The following is a 23071-nucleotide window of genomic DNA, read 5'->3' on the forward strand; positions in this document are numbered from 1 at the left end:
ACTCAATTTTCCTACAAATCAACTTCTGCGACAACCTCCTACAGATTAACGGTCATGTAGCTAACACGTTGGATAAACCACCAATTGACAGAATTCTGCTTACATTGCCAGCGGTCATTACCAATGCCTATTTAACGCAATATTTTATGATAGAGCTTGCGACCATGAGGACAATTACTCTCGCGCCTACCCACGGCCTCTTCAAGACATCAAGCTAATCAGAGATACCGCTATTTTTCCCACATGCGGAAATTAATCGCGCCCACCGGGCCAAACCATGTTCAACATTTTAGAACGAGCTCATCATCACTTTCACTTCGGATTCTTAAACAATCCTGATATGTTTTCACGCATGCATAATCACTACATCACATTTCTTCCACAATGCCGATAACCACACGCATGCATACACGATGCCATTCAAACCATTGATACCACTAATCTCTAACAGATTGCAGCCGAACCAAGGAATGAGGAGGAATTGTTACCTACAACACGCTGCTACACACGCAGCACCATATTCTCACCAGGCAACCTCAACACGTTGGTGACGTCACTTTTCTCTTGACTACCATCAAACAAGTTATATTCTTTCAAACACGGCCAACTACCTCGTCGAACAATACAGCGCCACGATTACATACACATGGAACGTCCACACCGATTCGTCAACCTTACGCAGTGACATTTTATTCCTCTTTATCGACATTCTGTCTAGTAGGGGAGTACTCACCACCACCACCACAAAACTAAAAACTTTTTTTTTTGCCTCAGTCAGAGAAAGATTTCCTCTCCTGCTTTTCATTAAAGATATATATATACAAGTTAGAAACATTATTTCTTTCTATTGTTAAATAAGTCATATATTGAACTTTTAAAATCGCCTCCACCTTAATGCTGTTTCTGACAACCTTTTTATTTTTTGTTAGGGGTTCGGAAACATTTATCTATGCTCACATCAAGACTGTGATACCAGGCATCGGTGAATGTCGACCAAGCCCCTACAGTACTTTAGTTTGTGGGGGTCGTCAGGCCTTTTTAGGAACTAACTTCCTCCACAAATAAATAAAAATAAAAAAGAAGATTTACATGCAAAACAAACGGAGATTTATTCACAGAAACCAACCATTAACAAATAAAATATAATTCTCTTTATAATGAGTTCAGAAGTCCTTTTTAAGTATTCGTATAAAAAAAGGAGAATGTCTTTCTTTCTGTTCATATGTTAAAACATGGTAAGAGAGGCAATAGGTAATGTTCGCCTGTGAAATTGTATGAAGCGCGCGGAGCGGTGAAAATGGAAACGTGATAGTAACACGCGTGGAAAATCAGAATGAGAATGCAGTTGAGAGGGTGATTTGATGTTTGTGTGTGGTTAAATACTATTTGGACCGGCTCCAGCGAGCTTAAGAAGAAAAGTTTAGAAAAATGTCCTTGGAGAAATCCCATTGGGCGGAAACATCACGTGGGGTGCTCTGTACTACGTCCGCTCGTTTTGAGTCGATTTAATATATAATGCCACGCCGGAATTGCGTGGGAGTTATTTTTATTTTTCACTCGCCAACACAATCATAATCATACTGCGTGCCTAAATTGTATTTATTTTTATAACAATTTTTAATCCGAATCAACTGGCACAAGTTGAACGGCTCTGAGTAACTAGTTAGTTTGCAAAGTTAGAGTTCAAAGGATTTTTTTTTAAGTTAAAATTTTTCCTTTTTTAATAAATTTTTCACATCTTTTTTTGTGCAAAGAAGTTCAAAAATAAATGTTTAATTGCTCCATTTGCAGAATATTTTAATGAAATGTAAATGTCTAAAATTTATTGGACGTTTAAAATCACCTTCGCCTTAATGTTGGTTCTGACAACCTTTTTATTTTTTGTTAAGGGTTGGGAAACATTTACCTATGCTCACATCACGACTGTGATCCCAGGCATCGATGAATATCGACGAAGCCCCCTACATATTATTTTTAAATTTTTTTGTTTATTTATTAATAAGGAGCCCCCCCCCCCATCTCCCGAATTTTTTATACAATATTTTATTTAAAATATTTATGAAGAATGGGGGAGGGGGGGTCCTTGAAAACAATGTGGCATGCACCCAAAAGGGAATGTGAGGGGGGGGGCGGATGTCATCTATTTTGTCTATTCCCTAAGCTAGTTTATCAGTTTGTTTTTTTTAATGAAATCTGGGTCCTTGCGCCTTTAATTGAAAAAAAAAAATAGGGTTTGAATTACATTTTTCGAGTAGTTATAAGTTTGGAAAGACAGAAGGTCGAATTAATTCATGCCTCCCATTTTGGAATGTCTATTAAAAAGTAAATAATTAATTTACTCACCAAAGTTTTATACATCACAAATTGAAGATAAAAGATCAATAAATAATATATTCAAATTTAAAACAAAAAAAGAAGTGTTTTTTAGAAATTTACCTGTAAAGTCCGAAGTTTAAAACCTTTTTTTGTTTGTTTGTTTGCTTTTTTTTACTGAAACCTTGGTCCTTACTCCTTTAATTGAAAAAAAATAGGGTTTGAATTACATTTTTTGAGTAGTTATAAGCTTGGAAAGACATGAGGTAGAATTATTCAATATTTTTCACGAAGTTTCTGATACACCTAATTTATCACTCACCATAATACCTTATACATTTTGTGGGCATATCCCCACATGAATTAATGTTTTTTAAAGAAACATGTATAACAAAAGTACAATTTCTTCTATTATTTTATTTATTTATTTATTTTTATTTGGTGCTAGTGCACTTATTGATCCACGTTATTTTTTAAATAGTATTTTCAAGTTTAATTAAAGTTTTATGATATCTGTTTTTTATTAAATTGTAAGGTTAAAGTACAGAATAGGTACAAAACACCCTCCCCTCCCTATGTTAAGAATGGCTTTCTAAATAATAACATTATTATTTCAGCACGGATCAATAAGTGCACTAGTACCTTTTATTTAATTAATTTTTTTTCTTTTTTTATTTATTTTGTAAAGAGCACTGGACAAGCGCCGGTGTTTGTTTATCAATAAGTTGTCTTAAATTTAACTGCGATAAGAGGAAGGCTCCAGATGAATATTTTATGGTTAACTTTGTCTCCCTTACACCGTTTCTTTCCATTTCAACAAAACTCACGTGGTTTTATACTGGCAGGTGTTGTCCGGACCACTCTTAGAACAAGGAGATTTTTCCCAACTTTTAATTCATTTAGAAAGCAACATTTACTGACAAACATGCCTCCCTCGAAAAGAAAGGTAGGAATTGATTTAAGATTAAAAAGATTTTAATACAAACAGTAAAGGCAAAATTTCTTTTGCGTCGATGAAACAACACAAAAACATGTTCTTTCGGTGCTTCTGTAGATTGACACTTATGGCAGCAATTAAAAAGTAACAATAAAAGCAAAGAAATACAGAAAACTGTATGATGTACGTACTCGTTACAGAACGGAGATGTCATATTCCAAAAATCACGTAATTTGATCAAGCATTTTATTTAAAACTAAGAAAATCAAAATTTACGATTTTTAGCGATTTTACTACTAAACTGCATTTAACGTAAAGTTGAATTTTCACGTCTCAACTGTTATTTAAGTTGTCGGTTCTAATGCACTTACTGGTCCGCTATTATTTTTTTTTTTTTTTTTTTTTTTATCGCATTTTCAAGTTTAATTAGAGTTTTATGATAGTTTTTTTATTCAATTTTTATTTTATCGAATTTATGGTAGTTGTTTAGTTTAATCAAAACATTTAAAAAAAAATGAAAATATTGAAAAAAAAAAAAAATATTGTACATACGCGTTATGGAATTAAGTTCTCATAAAAAATTTAACTTAATTTAATCAAGTATTTTTTTTTTTTTTTTTTTACAGAGGAAAATCATTTTGATGAGATATTTTCTCTTCCCTGCAACCTCTCTCCTACAGAAGAGATGTTGCGAGCCTGTCTTTGTTTTATCATTTCCATGGCAAATGCTCGTCCGAGCTCCAATCTATGGTCCCTCTCGCCAATCTTTCAGGAAAAACACCCGTCTAGCTGAAACCACTGTCATTAATTTTCCCCACTCTTTATCTGTGCCTAAATCAAAACGTAGATTCCATGAGCAAAGCTTCTTTCTTAGAAGTACACGACACGCCTCCTACGCCTGTGGAACTCTCTTCCATTTGCCTTTTTCCCACCTGACTACAACTTGGATGTCTTCAAGTCCAACATAAACAAATTCCTGATGAACCGCCCCCTTAAGTAAGACACTTTATCAAATCTCCAATACTAACGATTACTACGATACTATCCCATTGATTACTGTACACGCAATAATCCCTGTCCCCGAGTGGCTTCTGGGCCTTGATAAGTGGTGACCTCCATGTTAAAAAAAAAAAAAAAAAGATCGATCGTCTCGCCGTAGCAGTGTCAGAAATTTCGTGAAAATAGTGAATAATTCCACCCCATCTTTCCAAGCTTATAACTCCTCGAAAAATGTAATTCAAGCCCTAATTTTTTTTTTCAATTAAAGGAGTAAGGACCAAGGTTTTATTTTTAAAAAAAAAACAAAACAAAACAATGTGTTTTTTTTTTTTTTAAAAAGTTTTAAACTTCGGACTTTACAGGTAAATTTCTAAAAAACTGATTTTTTTTTGTTTTAAATTTGAATATATTATTTATTGACCTTTTCTCTTCAATTTGTGATATATAAACCTATTAAACATAAATTAATTATTTACTTTTTAATAGACATTTCAAAATGAGAGGCGTAAATTATTCGACCCCCTATCTTTCTAAGCTTATAACTCCTCGAAAAATGTAATTCAAGCCCTAATTTTTTTTTCAATTAAAGGAGCAAGGACCAAGGTTTCATTAAAAAAAAAAAAAAAAAGACAAAAAGAAAAAATGTGTTCTTATAAAATAAGGTTTTAAACTTCGGACTTTACAGGTAAATTTCTAAAAAACTGATTTTTTTTTTGTTTTAAATTTGAATATATTATTTATTGACCTTTTCTCTTCAATTTGTGATATATAAACCTATTAAACATAAATTAATTATTTACTTTTTAATAGACATTTCAAAATGGGGGGGGCGTGAAAATGGGGGGGCGTGAATTTAAAAAAAACGTTTGTCTAAAATATTATATTCGGTTTATTGGAAAGAACATAAAATTTCACATTGACCCTGAAAATATCGTAAAAATAGAATCAATAGAAAAATTTTGATAGATTTTTAAAATTTAAAAATTGAAAAATATTGAGTTTAAAAATTGAAAAATATTGAGTTCGGAAAATTCATTACTGTTTTAAAAAAAAAATAAAAATATTTTTATTACTTTTAAAACAACTGTAATAGTTTATTTTGGAAGTATAATCCATAAAGAAAATAAATAACCCACTTTTAACAGAGAAATTACGAGATTTTTATATTGTATTCGCAGTTTCGTGTTAGGGGTGTCAAAAATTCCTACAAAAATTCTGATACTGCTACGTCTCGCGGCCATCTTGGTTACTCCGCTGAGGAGGGGGGCGCCAAGGGAGATAAATCCATCACCGGTTTAAATTTGTCAAAATTTGACAAGATTATTTAGTACTCGTCATGCACTTATTGATCCGTGCTGAAATAATAACGTTATTATTTAAAAAGCCATTCTTAACATGGGGAGGGGAGGGTGTTTTGTACCTATTCTGTATTTTAACCTTACAATTGAATCAAAAAACATAAAACTTTAATTAAACTTTGAAATACGATTTAAAAAATAGCGCGGATCAGTAAGTGCATTAGCACCAATTATTTTGCAACTTGGGTAGAAAGAAAACCTCGATAAATAGTTTAGTTTTGTTCGCTTATTTTACAGATTCTCTGTCCTTTTGGAATCTTTGGTACTGGTCGCGATTAGAGTTCCCTGCCGAACACGAACACCCTAAAAAAACACTGACTTCTCCCTACGCATGAGCAAAGGACATGTTTTAGTTGCCATAGTAACTAAACGATCATGAATTTTTATCGACTTTGTTTTACTGTTTATGAATATTGAAATAAAAGACATTACTACACATTAATTAATAATATCTCACTTTTAATCACTTTTATCGACTTTTTTTTTACTGTTTATGTCTCACTTTTAAATAATGTTATTTCAGCACGGATCAATAAGTGCACTAGTACCACAAAATGGTGATAGAATAATAAATTTACGTACGTTTGTTGTAATGAAAAAAAAAAGTTTCATTCAACACACAAAACTAAAAACACATAGTAATGATAAATGATTTCTTTTATTCATTAAATGAAAAAAGTTTAAAAAAATTTTTTAAATAGTTGTTTATATGCGCCTGTAAAAATGTTTGTACAAGTGGGAAATTATTTTAATATTCATTTTAAGAAAATGCTATTAAAAAGAAAAGAAAAAGTCAATAAAAGTGAGACATAAACAATAAAACGTAGTTATTTAAAAAAGAAAATGCTATTTAAAAAAGAAAAGAAAAAGTCGATAAAAGTGACACATAAACAGTAAAAAAAAGTCGATAAAAGTGATTAAAAGTGAGATATTATTAATTAATGTGTAGTAATGTCTTTTATTTCAATATTCATAAACAGTAAAACAAAGTCGATAAAAATTCATGATCGTTTAGTTACTATGGCAACTAAAACATGTCCTTTGCTCATGCGTGGGGAGAAGTCAGTGTTTTTTTAGGGTGTTCACTGTTCGGCAGGGAACTCTAATTGCGACCAGTACCGAATCTTTTTTTACTTTGTTAATCCCTCTTTTTTTTTCTTTTTTTTTGTTAAAGGCACGCCTCCTTGTCCACGAAATAAGCAAGATGGGCACGAGAGGATCGATCTAATTAAAATTTGATTTTCCTTTGTAAAAACAAAAATTACTTGATCAAATTAAGTGAAATTTTTATGAGAACTTAATTCCATAATGAGTACGTACAGTATAATATTTTTTTTTTTTTCAATATTTTCATTTTTTTAATGCCTTGATTAAACTAAATAAGGTGGGAAATCCCACACTGTTTTGCTGTTGGCAGAATGAAAGAAAGACAACAAAAATCACAACAGGCTCACCTTTAAATTTCAACGGAAATTTTATTAAATTAAGATGATCCCACATTGCAAAAAGACGCACCATCTTTAGCTATCTGCTCGATAGAGCGAGTAATGCCCGGAACAGGTAACAGTTCATGTATTTCTTCGGTGGTTGCAGGATTCGTCTCCATGTGGTTCAAAGAATTGTTGCGGCTGGTCGATGGTTTCGAAGTGATGCCTTCCAGGATGAATGAATGTAGTCGTCTCTGGAGTTCACAGTAAATTTGCATCCGGACAGCAGACAAATCGGGAGTCAAACTGTAGACTTAGATAATCGTCTTGGAGAGACGTTAACAATATATAAGAAGAAAATTCCATCCAAAGTAATAGCACAATGTTCCACTGACGATATATTTCGCTCAACATCGAGCATAAGTGTTTTCAAATGAAGGTAACATTTTGACCAACATCAGGGTATAAGTGTTTTCAAATGAGGGTAACATTTTGACCCACATCAGGGCATAAGTGTTTTCAAATGAAGGTAACATTTTGACCAACATCAGGGTATAAGTGTTTTCAAATGAAGGTAACATTTTGACCTACATCAGGGCATAAGTGTTTTCAAATGAAGGTAACATTTTGACCAACATCAGGGTATAAGTGTTTTCAAATGAAGGTAACATTTTGACCTACATCAGGGCATAAGTGTTTTCAAATGAAGCTAACATTTTGACCCACATCAGGGCATAAGTGTTTTCAAATGAAGGTAACATTTTGACCCACATCAGGGCATAAGTGTTTTCAAATGAGGGTAACATTTTGACCTACATCAGGGTATAAGTGTTTTCAAATGAAGGTAACATTTTGACCAACATCGAGCATAAGTGTTTTCAAATGAAGCTAACATTTTGACCTACATCAGGGCATAAGTGTTTTCAAATGAAGGTAACATTTTGACCCACATCAGGGCATAAGTGTTTTCAAATGAAGGTAACATTTTGACCAACATCAGGGTATAAGTGTTTTCAAATGAAGGTAACATTTTGACCCACATCAGGGCATAAGTGTTTTCAAATGAAGGTAACATTTTGACCCACATCAGGGCATAAGTGTTTTCAAATGAGGGTAACATTTTGACCTACATCAGGGTATAAGTGTTTTCAAATGAAGGTAACATTTTGACCAACATCGAGCATAAGTGTTTTCAAATGAAGCTAACATTTTGACCTACATCAGGGCATAAGTGTTTTCAAATGAAGGTAACATTTTGACCCACATCAGGGCATAAGTGTTTTCAAATGAAGGTAACATTTTGACCAACATCAGGGTATAAGTGTTTTCAAATGAAGGTAACATTTTGACCCACATCAGGGCATAAGTGTTTTCAAATGAGGGTAACATTTTGACCTACATCAGGGTATAAGTGTTTTCAAATGAAGGTAACATTTTGACCCACATCAGGGCATAAGTGTTTTCAAATGAAGGTAACATTTTGACCTACATCAGGGCATAAGTGTTTTCAAATGAAGGTAACATTTTGACCCACATCAGGGCATAAGTGTTTTCAAATGAAGGTAACATTTTGACCCACATCAGGGCATAAGTGTTTTCAAATGAGGGTAACATTTTGACCTACATCAGGGTATAAGTGTTTTCAAATGAAGGTAACATTTTGACCCACATCAGGGCATAAGTGTTTTCAAATGAAGGTAACATTTTGACCTACATCAGGGCATAAGTGTTTTCAAATGAAGGTAACATTTTGACCCACATCAGGGCATAAGTGTTTTCAAATGAAGGTAACATTTTGACCAACATCAGGGTATAAGTGTTTTCAAATGAAGGTAACATTTTGACCCACATCAGGGCATAAGTGTTTTCAAATGAGGGTAACATTTTGACCAACATCAGGGCATAAGTGTTTTCAAATGAAGGTAACATTTTGACCCACATCAGGGCATAAGTGTTTTCAAATGAGGGTAACATTTTGACCCACATCAGGGCATAAGTGTTTTCAAATGAAGGTAACATTTTGACCCACATCAGGGCATAAGTGTTTTCAAATGACGGTAACATTTTGACCCACATCAGGGCATAAGTGTTTTCAAATGAAGGTAACATTTTGACCCACATCAAGGCATAAGTGTTTTCAAATGAGGGTAACATTTTGACCCACATCAGGGCATAAGTGTTTTCAAATGAAGGTAACATTTTGACCCACATCAGGGCATAAGTGTTTTCAAATGAAGGTAACATTTTGACCCACATCGAGCATAAGTGTTTTCAAATGAAGGTAACATTTTGACCCACATCAGGGCATAAGTGTTTTCAAATGAAGGTAACATTTTGACCCACATCAGGGCATAAGTGTTTTCAAATGTAGGTAACATTTTGACCCACATCAGGGCATAAGTGTTTTCAAATGAAGGTAACATTTTGACCCACATCAGGGCATAAGTGTTTTCAAATGAAGGTAACATTTTGACCCACATCAGGGCATTAGTGTTTTCAAATGAAGGTAACATTTTGACCCACATCAGGGCATAAGTGTTTTCAAATGAAGGTAACATTTTGACCCACATCAGGGCATAAGTGTTTTCAAATGAAGGTAACATTTTGACCCACATCGAGCATAAGTGTTTTCAAATGAAGGTAACATTTTGACCCACATCAGGGCATAAGTGTTTTCAAATGAAGGTAACATTTTTACCCACATCAGGGCATAAGTGTTTTCAAATGAAGGTAACATTTTGACCCACATCAGGGCATAAGTGTTTTCAAATGAAGGTAACATTTTGACCCACATCGAGCATAAGTGTTTTCAAATGAAGGTAACATTTTGACCCACATCAGGGCATAAGTGTTTTCAAATGAAGGTAACATTTTGATCCACATCAGGGCATAAGTGTTTTCAAATGAAGGTAACATTTTGACCCACATCAGGGCATAAGTGTTTTCAAATGAAGGTAACATTTTGACCCACATCAGGGCATAAGTGTTTTCAAATGAAGGTAACATTTTGATCCACATCAGGGCATAAGTGTTTTCAAATGAAGGTAACATTTTGATCCACATCAGGGCATAAGTGTTTTCAAATGAAGGTAACATTTTGACCCACATCAGGGCATAAGTGTTTTCAAATGAAGGTAACATTTTGACCCACATCAGGGCATAAGTGTTTTCAAATGAAGGTAACATTTTGACCCACATCAGGGCATAAGTGTTTTCAAATGAAGGTAACATTTTGACCCACATCAGGGCATAAGTGTTTTCAAATGAAGGTAACATTTTGACCCACATCAGGGCATAAGTGTTTTCAAATGAAGGTAACATTTTGACCCACATCAGGGCATAAGTGTTTTCAAATGTAGGTAACATTTTGACCCACATCAGGGCATAAGTGTTTTCAAATGAAGGTAACATTTTGACCCACATCAGGGCATAAGTGTTTTCAAATGAAGGTAACATTTTGACCCACATCAGGGCATTAGTGTTTTCAAATGAAGGTAACATTTTGACCCACATCAGGGCATAAGTGTTTTCAAATGAAGGTAACATTTTGACCCACATCAGGGCATAAGTGTTTTCAAATGAAGGTAACATTTTGACCCACATCAGGGCATAAGTGTTTTCAAATGAAGGTAACATTTTGACCCACATCGAGCATAAGTGTTTTCAAATGAAGGTAACATTTTGACCCACATCAGGGCATAAGTGTTTTCAAATGAAGGTAACATTTTTACCCACATCAGGGCATAAGTGTTTTCAAATGAAGGTAACATTTTGACCCACATCAGGGCATAAGTGTTTTCAAATGAAGGTAACATTTTGACCCACATCGAGCATAAGTGTTTTCAAATGAAGGTAACATTTTGACCCACATCAGGGCATAAGTGTTTTCAAATGAAGGTAACATTTTGATCCACATCAGGGCATAAGTGTTTTCAAATGAAGGTAACATTTTGACCCACATCAGGGCATAAGTGTTTTCAAATGAAGGTAACATTTTGACCCACATCAGGGCATAAGTGTTTTCAAATGAAGGTAACATTTTGATCCACATCAGGGCATAAGTGTTTTCAAATGAAGGTAACATTTTGATCCACATCAGGGCATAAGTGTTTTCAAATGAAGGTAACATTTTGACCCACATCAGGGCATAAGTGTTTTCAAATGAAGGTAACATTTTGACCCACATCAGGGCATAAGTGTTTTCAAATGAAGGTAACATTTTGACCCACATCAGGGCATAAGTGTTTTCAAATGAAGGTAACATTTTGACCCACATCAGGGCATAAGTGTTTTCAAATGAAGGTAACATTTTGACCCACATCAGGGCATAAGTGTTTTCAAATGAAGGTAACATTTTGACCCACATCGAGCATAAGTGTTTTCAAATGAAGGTAACATTTTGATCCACATCAGGGCATAAGTGTTTTCAAATGAAGGTAACATTTTTACCCACATCAGGGCATAAGTGTTTTCAAATGAAGGTAACATTTTGACCCACATCAGGGCATAAGTGTTTTCAAATGAAGGTAACATTTTGACCCACATCAGGCCATAAGGGTTTTCAAATGAAGGTCACATTTTGACCCACATCAGGGCATAAGTGTTTTCAAATGAAGGTAACATTTTGACCCACATCAGGGCATAAGTGTTTTCAAATGAAGGTAACATTTTGACCCACATCAGGGCATAAGTGTTTTCAAATGAAGGTAACATTTTGACCCACATCAGGGCATAAGTGTTTTCAAATGAGGGTAACATTTTGACCCACATCAGGGCATAATTGTTTTCAAATGAGGGTAACATTTTGACCCACATCAGGGCATAAGTGTTTTCAAATGAGGGTAACATTTTGACCCACATCAGGGCATAAGTGTTTTCAAATGAAGGTAACATTTTGACCCACATCAGGGCATAAGTGTTTTCAAATGAGGGTAACATTTTGACCCACATCAGGGCATAAGTGTTTTCAAATGAAGGTAACATTTTGACCCACATCAGGGCATAAGTGTTTTCAAATGAAGGTAACATTTTGACCCACATCAGGGCATAAGTGTTTTCAAATGAGGGTAACATTTTGACCCACATCAGGGCATAAGTGTTTTCAAATGAAGGTAACATTTTGACCCACATCAGGGCATAAGTGTTTTCAAATGAAGGTAACATTTTGACCCACATCAGGGCATAAGTGTTTTCAAATGAGGGTAACATTTTGACCCACATCAGGGCATAAGTGTTTTCAAATGAAGGTAACATTTTGACCCACATCAGGGCATAAGTGTTTTCAAATGAAGGTAACATTTTGACCCACATCAGGGCATAAGTGTTTTCAAATGAAGGTAACATTTTGACCCACATCAGGGCATAAGTGTTTTCAAATGAAGGTAACATTTTGACCCACATCGAGCATAAGTGTTTTCAAAGAAAGGTAACATTTTGACCCACATCGAGCATAAGTGTTTTCAAATGAAGGTAACATTTTGACCCACATCAGGGCATAATGTTTTCAAATGAAGTTAACATTTTGACCCACATCAGGGCATAAGTGTTTTCAAATGAAGTTAACATTTTGACCCACATCAGGGCATAAGTGTTTTCAAATGAAGTTAACATTTTGACCCACATCAGGGCATAAGTGTTTTCAAATGAAGGTAACATTTTGACCCACGTCGAGCATAAGTGTTTTCAAATGAAGGTAACATTTTGACCCACATCAGGGCATAATGTTTTCAAATGAAGGTAACATTTTGACCCACATCGAGCATAAGTGTTTTCAAATGAAGTTAACATTTTGATCCACATCAGGGCATAAGTGTTTTCAAATGAAGCTAACATTTTGATCCACATCGAGCATAAGTGTTTTCAAATGAAGCTAACATTTTGATCCACATCAGGGCATAAGTGTTTTCAAATAAAGCTAACATTTTGATCCACATCGAGCATAAATGTTTTCAAATGAAGCTAACATTTTGATCCACATCAGGGCATAAGTGTTTTCAAATGAAGCTAACATTTTGATCCACATCAGGGCATAAGTGTTTTCAAATGAAGCTAACATTTTGATCCACATCAGGGCATAAGTGTTTTCAAATGAAGCTAACATTTTGATCCACATCGAGCATAAGTGTTTTCAAATGAAGGTAACATTTTGACCCACATCAGGGCATAAGTGTTTTCAAATGAAGGTAACATTTTGACCCACATCAGGGCATAAGTGTTTTCAAATGAAGGTAACATTTTGATCCACATCAGGGCATAAGTGTTTTCAAATGAAGCTAACATTTTGATCCACATCAGGGCATAAGTGTTTTCAAATGAAGCTAACATTTTGATCCACATCAGGGCATAAGTGTTTTCAAATGAAGGTAACATTTTGACCCACATCAGGGCATAAGTGTTTTCAAATGAAGCTAACATTTTGATCCACATCAGGGCATAAGTGTTTTCAAATGAAGTTAACATTTTGATCCACATCGAGCATAAATGTTTTCAAATGAAGCTAACATTTTGATCCACATCAGGGCATAAGTGTTTTCAAATGAAGCTAACATTTTGATCCACATCAGGGCATAAGTGTTTTCAAATGAAGCTAACATTTTGATCCACATCAGGGCATAAGTGTTTTCAAATGAAGCTAACATTTTGATCCACATCGAGCATAAGTGTTTTCAAATGAAGGTAACATTTTGACCCACATCAGGGCATAAGTGTTTTCAAATGAAGGTAACATTTTGATCCACATCGAGCATAAGTGTTTTCAAATGAAGGTAACATTTTGACCCACATCAGGGCATAAGTGTTTTCAAATGAAGGTAACATTTTGACCCACATCAGGGCATAAGTGTTTTCAAATGAAGGTAACATTTTGACCCACATCAGGGCATAAGTGTTTTCAAATGAAGCTAACATTTTGATCCACATCAGGGCATAAGTGTTTTCAAATGAAGGTAACATTTTGATCCACATCAGGGCATAAGTGTTTTCAAATGAAGGTAACATTTTGATCCACATCAGGGCATAAGTGTTTTCAAATGAAGGTAACATTTTGATCCACATCAGGGCATAAGTGTTTTCAAATGAAGCTAACATTTTGATCCACATCGAGCATAAGTGTTTTCAAATGAAGGTAACATTTTGACCCACATCGAGCATAAGTGTTTTCAAATGAAGGTAACATTTTGACCCACATCAGGGCATAAGTGTTTTCAAATGAAGGTAACATTTTGACCCACATCAGGGCATAAGTGTTTTCAAATGAAGCAAACATTTTGATCCACATCGAGCATAAGTGTTTTCAAATGAAGGTAACATTTTGACCCACATCGAGCATAAGTGTTTTCAAATGAAGGTAACATTTTGACCCACATCAGGGCATAAGTGTTTTCAAATGAAGGTAACATTTTGACCCACATCAGGGCATAAGTGTTTTCAAATGAAGGTAACATTTTGACCCACATCAGGGCATAAGTGTTTTCAAATGAAGCTAACATTTTGATCCACATCAGGGCATAAGTGTTTTCAAATGAAGCTAACATTTTGATCCACATCAGGGCATAATGTTTTCAAATGAAGCTAACATTTTGATCCACATCAGGGCATAAGTGTTTTCAAATGAAGCTAACATTTTGATCCACATCAGGGCATAAGTGTTTTCAAATGAAGGTAACATTTTGATCCACATCAGGGCATAAGTGTTTTCAAATGAAGCTAACATTTTGATCCACATCAGGGCATAAGTGTTTTCAAATGAAGGTAACATTTTGATCCACATCAGGGCATAAGTGTTTTCAAATGAAGGTAACATTTTGACCCACATCAGGGCATAAGTGTTTTCAAATGAAGGTAACATTTTGACCCACATCAGGGCATAAGTGTTTTCAAATGAGGGTAACATTTTGACCCACATCAGGGCATAATTGTTTTCAAATGAGGGTAACATTTTGACCCACATCAGGGCATAAGTGTTTTCAAATGAGGGTAACATTTTGACCCACATCAGGGCATAAGTGTTTTCAAATGAAGGTAACATTTTGACCCACATCAGGGCATAAGTGTTTTCAAATGAGGGTAACATTTTGACCCACATCAGGGCATAAGTGTTTTCAAATGAAGGTAACATTTTGACCCACATCAGGGCATAAGTGTTTTCAAATGAAGGTAACATTTTGACCCACATCAGGGCATAAGTGTTTTCAAATGAGGGTAACATTTTGACCCACATCAGGGCATAAGTGTTTTCAAATGAAGGTAACATTTTGACCCACATCAGGGCATAAGTGTTTTCAAATGAAGGTAACATTTTGACCCACATCAGGGCATAAGTGTTTTCAAATGAGGGTAACATTTTGACCCACATCAGGGCATAAGTGTTTTCAAATGAAGGTAACATTTTGACCCACATCAGGGCATAAGTGTTTTCAAATGAAGGTAACATTTTGACCCACATCAGGGCATAAGTGTTTTCAAATGAAGGTAACATTTTGACCCACATCAGGGCATAAGTGTTTTCAAATGAAGGTAACATTTTGACCCACATCGAGCATAAGTGTTTTCAAAGAAAGGTAACATTTTGACCCACATCGAGCATAAGTGTTTTCAAATGAAGGTAACATTTTGACCCACATCAGGGCATAATGTTTTCAAATGAAGTTAACATTTTGACCCACATCAGGGCATAAGTGTTTTCAAATGAAGTTTACATTTTGACCCACATCAGGGCATAAGTGTTTTCAAATGAAGTTAACATTTTGACCCACATCAGGGCATAAGTGTTTTCAAATGAAGGTAACATTTTGACCCACGTCGAGCATAAGTGTTTTCAAATGAAGGTAACATTTTGACCCACATCAGGGCATAATGTTTTCAAATGAAGGTAACATTTTGACCCACATCGAGCATAAGTGTTTTCAAATGAAGTTAACATTTTGATCCACATCAGGGCATAAGTGTTTTCAAATGAAGCTAACATTTTGATCCACATCGAGCATAAGTGTTTTCAAATGAAGCTAACATTTTGATCCACATCAGGGCATAAGTGTTTTCAAATGAAGCTAACATTTTGATCCACATCGAGCATAAATGTTTTCAAATGAAGCTAACATTTTGATCCACATCAGGGCATAAGTGTTTTCAAATGAAGCTAACATTTTGATCCACATCAGGGCATAAGTGTTTTCAAATGAAGCTAACATTTTGATCCACATCAGGGCATAAGTGTTTTCAAATGAAGCTAACATTTTGATCCACATCGAGCATAAGTGTTTTCAAATGAAGGTAACATTTTGACCCACATCAGGGCATAAGTGTTTTCAAATGAAGGTAACATTTTGACCCACATCAGGGCATAAGTGTTTTCAAATGAAGGTAACATTTTGATCCACATCAGGGCATAAGTGTTTTCAAATGAAGCTAACATTTTGATCCACATCAGGGCATAAGTGTTTTCAAATGAAGCTAACATTTTGATCCACATCAGGGCATAAGTGTTTTCAAATGAAGGTAACATTTTGACCCACATCAGGGCATAAGTGTTTTCAAATGAAGCTAACATTTTGATCCACATCAGGGCATAAGTGTTTTCAAATGAAGTTAACATTTTGATCCACATCGAGCATAAATGTTTTCAAATGAAGCTAACATTTTGATCCACATCAGGGCATAAGTGTTTTCAAATGAAGCTAACATTTTGATCCACATCAGGGCATAAGTGTTTTCAAATGAAGCTAACATTTTGATCCACATCAGGGCATAAGTGTTTTCAAATGAAGCTAACATTTTGATCCACATCGAGCATAAGTGTTTTCAAATGAAGGTAACATTTTGACCCACATCAGGGCATAAGTGTTTTCAAATGAAGGTAACATTTTGATCCACATCGAGCATAAGTGTTTTCAAATGAAGGTAACATTTTGACCCACATCAGGGCATAAGTGTTTTCAAATGAAGGTAACATTTTGACCCACATCAGGGCATAAGTGTTTTCAAATGAAGGTAACATTTTGACCCACATCAGGGCATAAGTGTTTTCAAATGAAGCTAACATTTTGATCCACATCAGGGCATAAGTGTTTTCAAATGAAGGTAACATTTTGATCCACATCAGGGCATAAGTGTTTTCAAATGAAGGTAACATTTTGATCCACATCAGGGCATAAGTGTTTTCAAATGAAGGTAACATTTTGATCCACATCAGGGCATAAGTGTTTTCAAATGAAGCTAACATTTTGATCCACATCGAGCATAAGTGTTTTCAAATGAAGGTAACATTTTGACCCACATCGAGCATAAGTGTTTTCAAATGAAGGTAACATTTTGACCCACATCAGGGCATAAGTGTTTTCAAATGAAGGTAACATTTTGACCCACATCAGGGCATAAGTGTTTTCAAATGAAGCTAACATTTTGATCCACATCGAGCATAAGTGTTTTCAAATGAAGGTAACATTTTGACCCACATCGAGCATAAGTGTTTTCAAATGAAGGTAACATTTTGACCCACATCAGGGCATAAGTGTTTTCAAATGAAGGTAACATTTTGACCCACATCAGGGCATAAGTGTTTTCAAATGAAGGTAACATTTTGACCCACATCAGGGCATAAGTGTTTTCAAATGAAGCTAACATTTTGATCCACATCAGGGCATAAGTGTTTTCAAATGAAGCTAACATTTTGATCCACATCAGGGCATAATGTTTTCAAATGAAGCTAACATTTTGATCCACATCAGGGCATAAGTGTTTTCAAATGAAGCTAACATTTTGATCCACATCAGGGCATAAGTGTTTTCAAATGAAGGTAACATTTTGATCCACATCAGGGCATAAGTGTTTTCAAATGAAGCTAACATTTTGATCCACATCAGGGCATAAGTGTTTTCAAATGAAGGTAACATTTTGATCCACATCAGGGCATAAGTGTTTTCAAATGAAGGTAACATTTTGATCCACATCAGGGCATAAGTGTTTTCAAATGAAGGTAACATTTTGATCCACATCAGGGCATAAGTGTTTTCAAATGAAGGTAACATTTTGACCCACATCAGGGCATAAGTGTTTTCAAATGAAGCTAACATTTTGATCCACATCAGGGCATAAGTGTTTTCAAATGAAGCTAACATTTTGATCCACATCAGGGCATAAGTGTTTTCAAATGAAGCTAACATTTTGATCCACATCAGGGCATAAGTGTTTTCAAATGAAGCTAACATTTTGATCCACATCAGGGCATAAGTGTTTTCAAATGAAGCTAACATTTTGATCCACATCAGGGCATAAGTGTTTTCAAATGAAGCTAACATTTTGATCCACATCAGGGCAATTAATTATGTTTTAGAGAAACAAAAGCACTTGAGGTTCCATGCCTCGAAATAAAGTAACGAAAATAAAGTAACAAAAACCGTCCCCTCGTGACGATGACCGGTTCTACGCATGCGTCAGATGACGTCATGACCTGATTTACTTTAAATAGTTGAAGAACTGACTAAATTTCATGTACGTCGCGTTAGCTCAGTTGGTTAGCGCGTTGGCATTTTGGGTTCGAATTGTGGTGTGAGATGTCTTTTTTTTTTCTTTTTCGATTTTTTAAATTTAAATATTGAACCAGTGTTATTTAAGCCATTTTTCACGTAACGTTCGTTTTTCTGTTTTTTTTTTTACTTCGCTTATTCTTAGCGACACCAAAAACCACCCGGGTACCCACCGATTTTTTTCAATTTTAATATCGAAACAGGCTTATTTAAGCCATTTTTCATGTGGTTTTTTTTTTTTTGGTTTTAACGTTTGTTTTTCTGTTTTCTTTTTGGTTTTTCGATTTTTACACTTAACATTGTTCATTTGCCTGACGTTAGTTTTTTTTCGATGTTTTGATTACCCCCCCCCCCTCGCTTAAGTTTTAACGTTTGTTTTTATGTTTTCTTTTTTTACTTCGCTTATAACAAACAAACCTGGTTATTGACCTCATTTGCTGAATAGCTATTGCTTACGTCTTCGTCGTCGTAATGCTCGCACAAAATCTTGTGGGCACCTGTCAATTTTGTTCTTACTTAAATAAATTCAAACATCTTTTAGTAACTCATTCTGGCTGGCCGAACGGCTCATGTTTTTTTCACATTTTATTTTCAAACTTCGCCTGAGGGCTTCGGGTTCGATCCTACCAGCTTTTACCCCCACCCCCGGTTTCTTTTTTATTTAACAGCACACACACCTCTAAACACCAGGGCAACACCGAGTACCCCCGCTAGTATATATATAAAAGGCAAATGCGGCACGTACATTTTTGTATGTCTCGAAAAGTCTTTTTTCGCCGACGGTCCCGGGGTCGTTACTATCGCTTAGAAGTGTTTATATACCTCCTAGATAATAGTATCTAGGATTTGGGAACACGAGTCGCGTCTAGATTTATTTACGTCGATTTTTACAAAATTATTGCTATTTCAGCTCATCTTGTGTTCGTTCAGCTTTTTTGTATAAAACCGAAACTAATTCAAAGCTAAGAACTGTTCCCAGCAATCTCACCGGGCGAACGTCCAGTAGCAATCAGCTTTGATCAATGTGGGGGCAAACTCCTTATATCAGAAAATTGCTATTCAATTTGGACAATCCCCTTTTTATGGGGAGCTGGTTTCTCCCTCCCCAACATCTTGGGGAAATAACCAGTCAAAGTTGGGTAAACAAACCCAAAAGCTGCCCCCCGCAATAAAAGTTAACTCTGCTACTTCTATTTGACCTCATTAATGAGGTCAAAAAAGGAGGGGAATTAACTTTTATTGCGGGCACGTGTCAATTCTGTTTTTAATAATTTTAAATAAATTCAAATGTGTTTCAGTTACTCTTTTTTGCTGGCCGAGCGGGGTTTTTTTGCACACTTTCTTTTCCACCTTCATCTCAAGGTTTCGGGTTCGATCCTAACTACTTACCAAAACTTTTTTTTTTTTTTTTTAAGCCCCCCCCCCCAACACAAACACCCGGGCAACAATTTTTTTAAAGAAGTTTTAACATTGTTTTTTTTTTTTTTAAGCTCCCTCCCCCCTCCCCCAACACAAACATCCGGGCAACAATTTTTTTAAAGAAGATTTAACATTGTTTTTTTTTATATATAATATTAAAACAGGGTTGTTACTTCGCTTATTCTTTTGTTTTGATTCCCCCCCCCCAATCACACACACACCTCTAAACACCCGGGCAACGCCGGGTACCGCCGCTAGTAGTGTATAAAATGACAAATTTTCTGATTTCCAATTAACTTTGAGCCATCATAATTTTTTGAATAATTGAGCTACCCAAAATAAATTTTTCCGTTTTTGTACTAACGGATAAAAAACTTGTTTGAAAGCCCTACTCATGTTTGGATGGGTCTAAAAACAAAAATGAAATGATTTTTGTTTAATGTCCTTTTTCAAGCATCTTCTGGTTTGGGAATAATAACCATCATCATCATCATCTTTTAACATCCATTTCCATATTAATGTGGGTTTGACGGTTTTGCCTGATGCCTCTTCTTCAGACCTTACGGTTTTGTGCAAGGCCTGGTTGTAATCTCATCTTAAGATCATCTTTAACTAACTTACACCCTATCTTACTTCCTCCAAATCCATCAACCCCAATAAATGTACATCTGCTGACTGGATTGCATTATCCATCCTTTTGACATGTCAGTATCACCTCAATCTATTCTGCTGCAGAAACATCAACTATGTTGCGAATGTGCAATCGATTCCTCAACTTTTCTGATGACTTCCTATCTCTTAGACTCATGCCACACATTCACCTCACCATCTGCATATCTGTTCTAGAAATTCTACATTCATCCTTAAGGAACCAAGCCCTACTATCATACACCATGACACTCCTAAAACAGGCTGTATACAGTTTTCCTTTTTCTTTCTGAGAGAGCATACGAGGGGCAGAAGTGCCTTAAATATTTTTCAACCTCATCTTCAACCTCATCTTACACAAGCCAGAGAACTTACCTATACACCCCCACCGGCACTAAGCATATTACCAAGATAGCAAAACTGATCAACTCATACTCGATGCCATCAAGTTCAATTTTCTGGCTCTTATCATTGTCGACTTTGGAGTTCGAACATGTTGTGCACTGATCTGAAATGGAACACGTACAGTTTGTTGCCAAGGTCGCTGGGAAAATGGTGGGATCCTTCTACTGATCCAGAAGATATCTCACTAATGATGCAATTCTCTATCTATATAAAAGCTAAATACATCCAAGGATGGAGTACTGCTGCCACATCTGGGCAGGAGCTGCTAGAATAGCCTATCCTGCCTTGACAGAGTACAAAATAGACTTTGTGGCTTAGTGAGGGATGCCCTTTTCTCTTCCCTGCAACCTCTCTCTCACGGAAGAGACTCACACCACACATTCACTTCAGCATCTGCATATCTGTTCTAGAAATTCTATATTCATGTCCTCATCCTTAAGGACCAAATCCAATTACCATACATCACGACACTCCTAACACACAAGATTAAAAAATAATCAGGAAAAAAACTTTTAATTGGAACAAAATGATAAAAACTTAAATGAATGTGTTCGTAATTGTCGAAAGTTAAAGTCTTGTTAGGCAACGTTTTCACACAAGATAAATACTTTTTATTTATTTTTTTTTAATTTGTAGAATGCCGATGCAGCTACGACAGAAGATAATTCCAAAAAATTAAAGGTGGTAAGTATTGTTGATTTCATCATAGAATATTTTTCGGTTTTTTATTTATTGTACTTTCGCTGGAAGCATACCGAAACACAGTTTGACGGAACTTGGTGTTAATGACACATTGGACTTTAAAGGCCAACCAAATAAATCTGAGTGTGATGCACGATCATCCCCCAAAACCAAACACTTTTAAAGAGGAGACTTTGTTGGTTTGGCCACGCTGCCTGTCATAACACAAGAGAGTTCACCCACAACACAATAGCTCCATAACCACTCTAAGATTGGTGAAGATGCTTGGGAGGCCAGCTAAAGATGTGATTACTAGGGCTTTGACAACAGCATATTCTTTTCATTGTTTTGACTCTTGAGTATATATCCGTTAATATCTTATATGTTTTTATATAGACTGGTGTTCTTGGTTGATTGACTGAATGCAGTTTAAATTCCCCCCAAAAAAAAAAAATTTAATCTATCGCAGACTTAACACCTACATAATCCGATTTCTAAAAAGTTTATAGTTGCAAAAGAGAATTCAATTATATAAGGATTACAAAAAAAGCCTTAACTAAAATTGTTAACTTGAAATAGACTTAGTAGTTGCATAAGCCGATTTCTCAAAAGTCTCCAATTATAAAAGAGAATTTAAATACATAAGGATGAAAAAAGAAAGCCTTAACTAAAATTTTATGAATAGAAAATAAGGATCCTCAGCTGCTTACCATGTAGCTGTTTTGGAGATTTCAAAACAGGACAGTTGTTAAATAGATGGCTCTCCAGTGGATAATACCACTTCCTCAATAAGAAAATGTAGAATAATATGGTTACCATTTATACTAATATATAAAAAAAAATAAAATAATAATAATATATATAAGTAAATTTAACAAGACTACAAAATCTATCCTGCAACATGGTAATTAGCATATAAATGCTATGAGAAAAAAAAATGCATAAAAGCTTAAGTAACTTTGTTACCAGAAAGGCAAATAGATAAGAGGAAGGAAACCTAGCCAGACATATCTAAAAACCCACTTTTTTTTATACAATATTTTACATGTAGGATGTTCTTATTTGCATCAGATGCTGTGTCCATGATGCTATGTTTCGGGTTGTCTTCCCTTCGTCAGATGTATGTTCAATTTTCAAATGTGCATGGCAGGTTTTATTGTAGATGAAGTAGGTTTGCAGAAATTGGAAATTAATTTATGCATAATTTATCAATAGTGGATATGTGTTTTTACTCAATATTATTTGTATGTGCAGGATTAACTCCTAAACTAATTTACTGATCATTATGAATTTTGACACACAGCTGCTAGACATAAGGGTTTCAAATGTTGGTTATTTTTAGTTTTGTTGGCTTCATGAACA

At 35.1% G+C, this 23071-nt stretch overlaps 1 protein-coding gene across 1 annotated transcript in view; it reads left to right on the forward strand.

Moving 5' to 3' along the window:
• Positions 1–3101: 3101 nt before the first annotated feature.
• LOC145263063 (exodeoxyribonuclease-like) overlaps positions 3102–23071 on the forward strand; it is a 78677-nt gene continuing 58707 nt past the window's right edge. Inside the window, exons 1-2 of the mRNA XM_080119919.1 lie at positions 3102–3259; positions 21665–21712. Coding sequence (XP_079976045.1) covers positions 3239–3259; positions 21665–21712 — 69 coding nt within the window. The 5' untranslated portion in view covers positions 3102–3238. The remainder of the gene's footprint in view (positions 3260–21664; positions 21713–23071) is intronic.

This window comes from Euprymna scolopes, chromosome 38, assembly GCF_053919585.1.
Source record: "Euprymna scolopes isolate OS-2025 chromosome 38, ASM5391958v1, whole genome shotgun sequence".
Lineage (NCBI taxonomy): Eukaryota > Metazoa > Mollusca > Cephalopoda > Sepiida > Sepiolidae > Euprymna > Euprymna scolopes.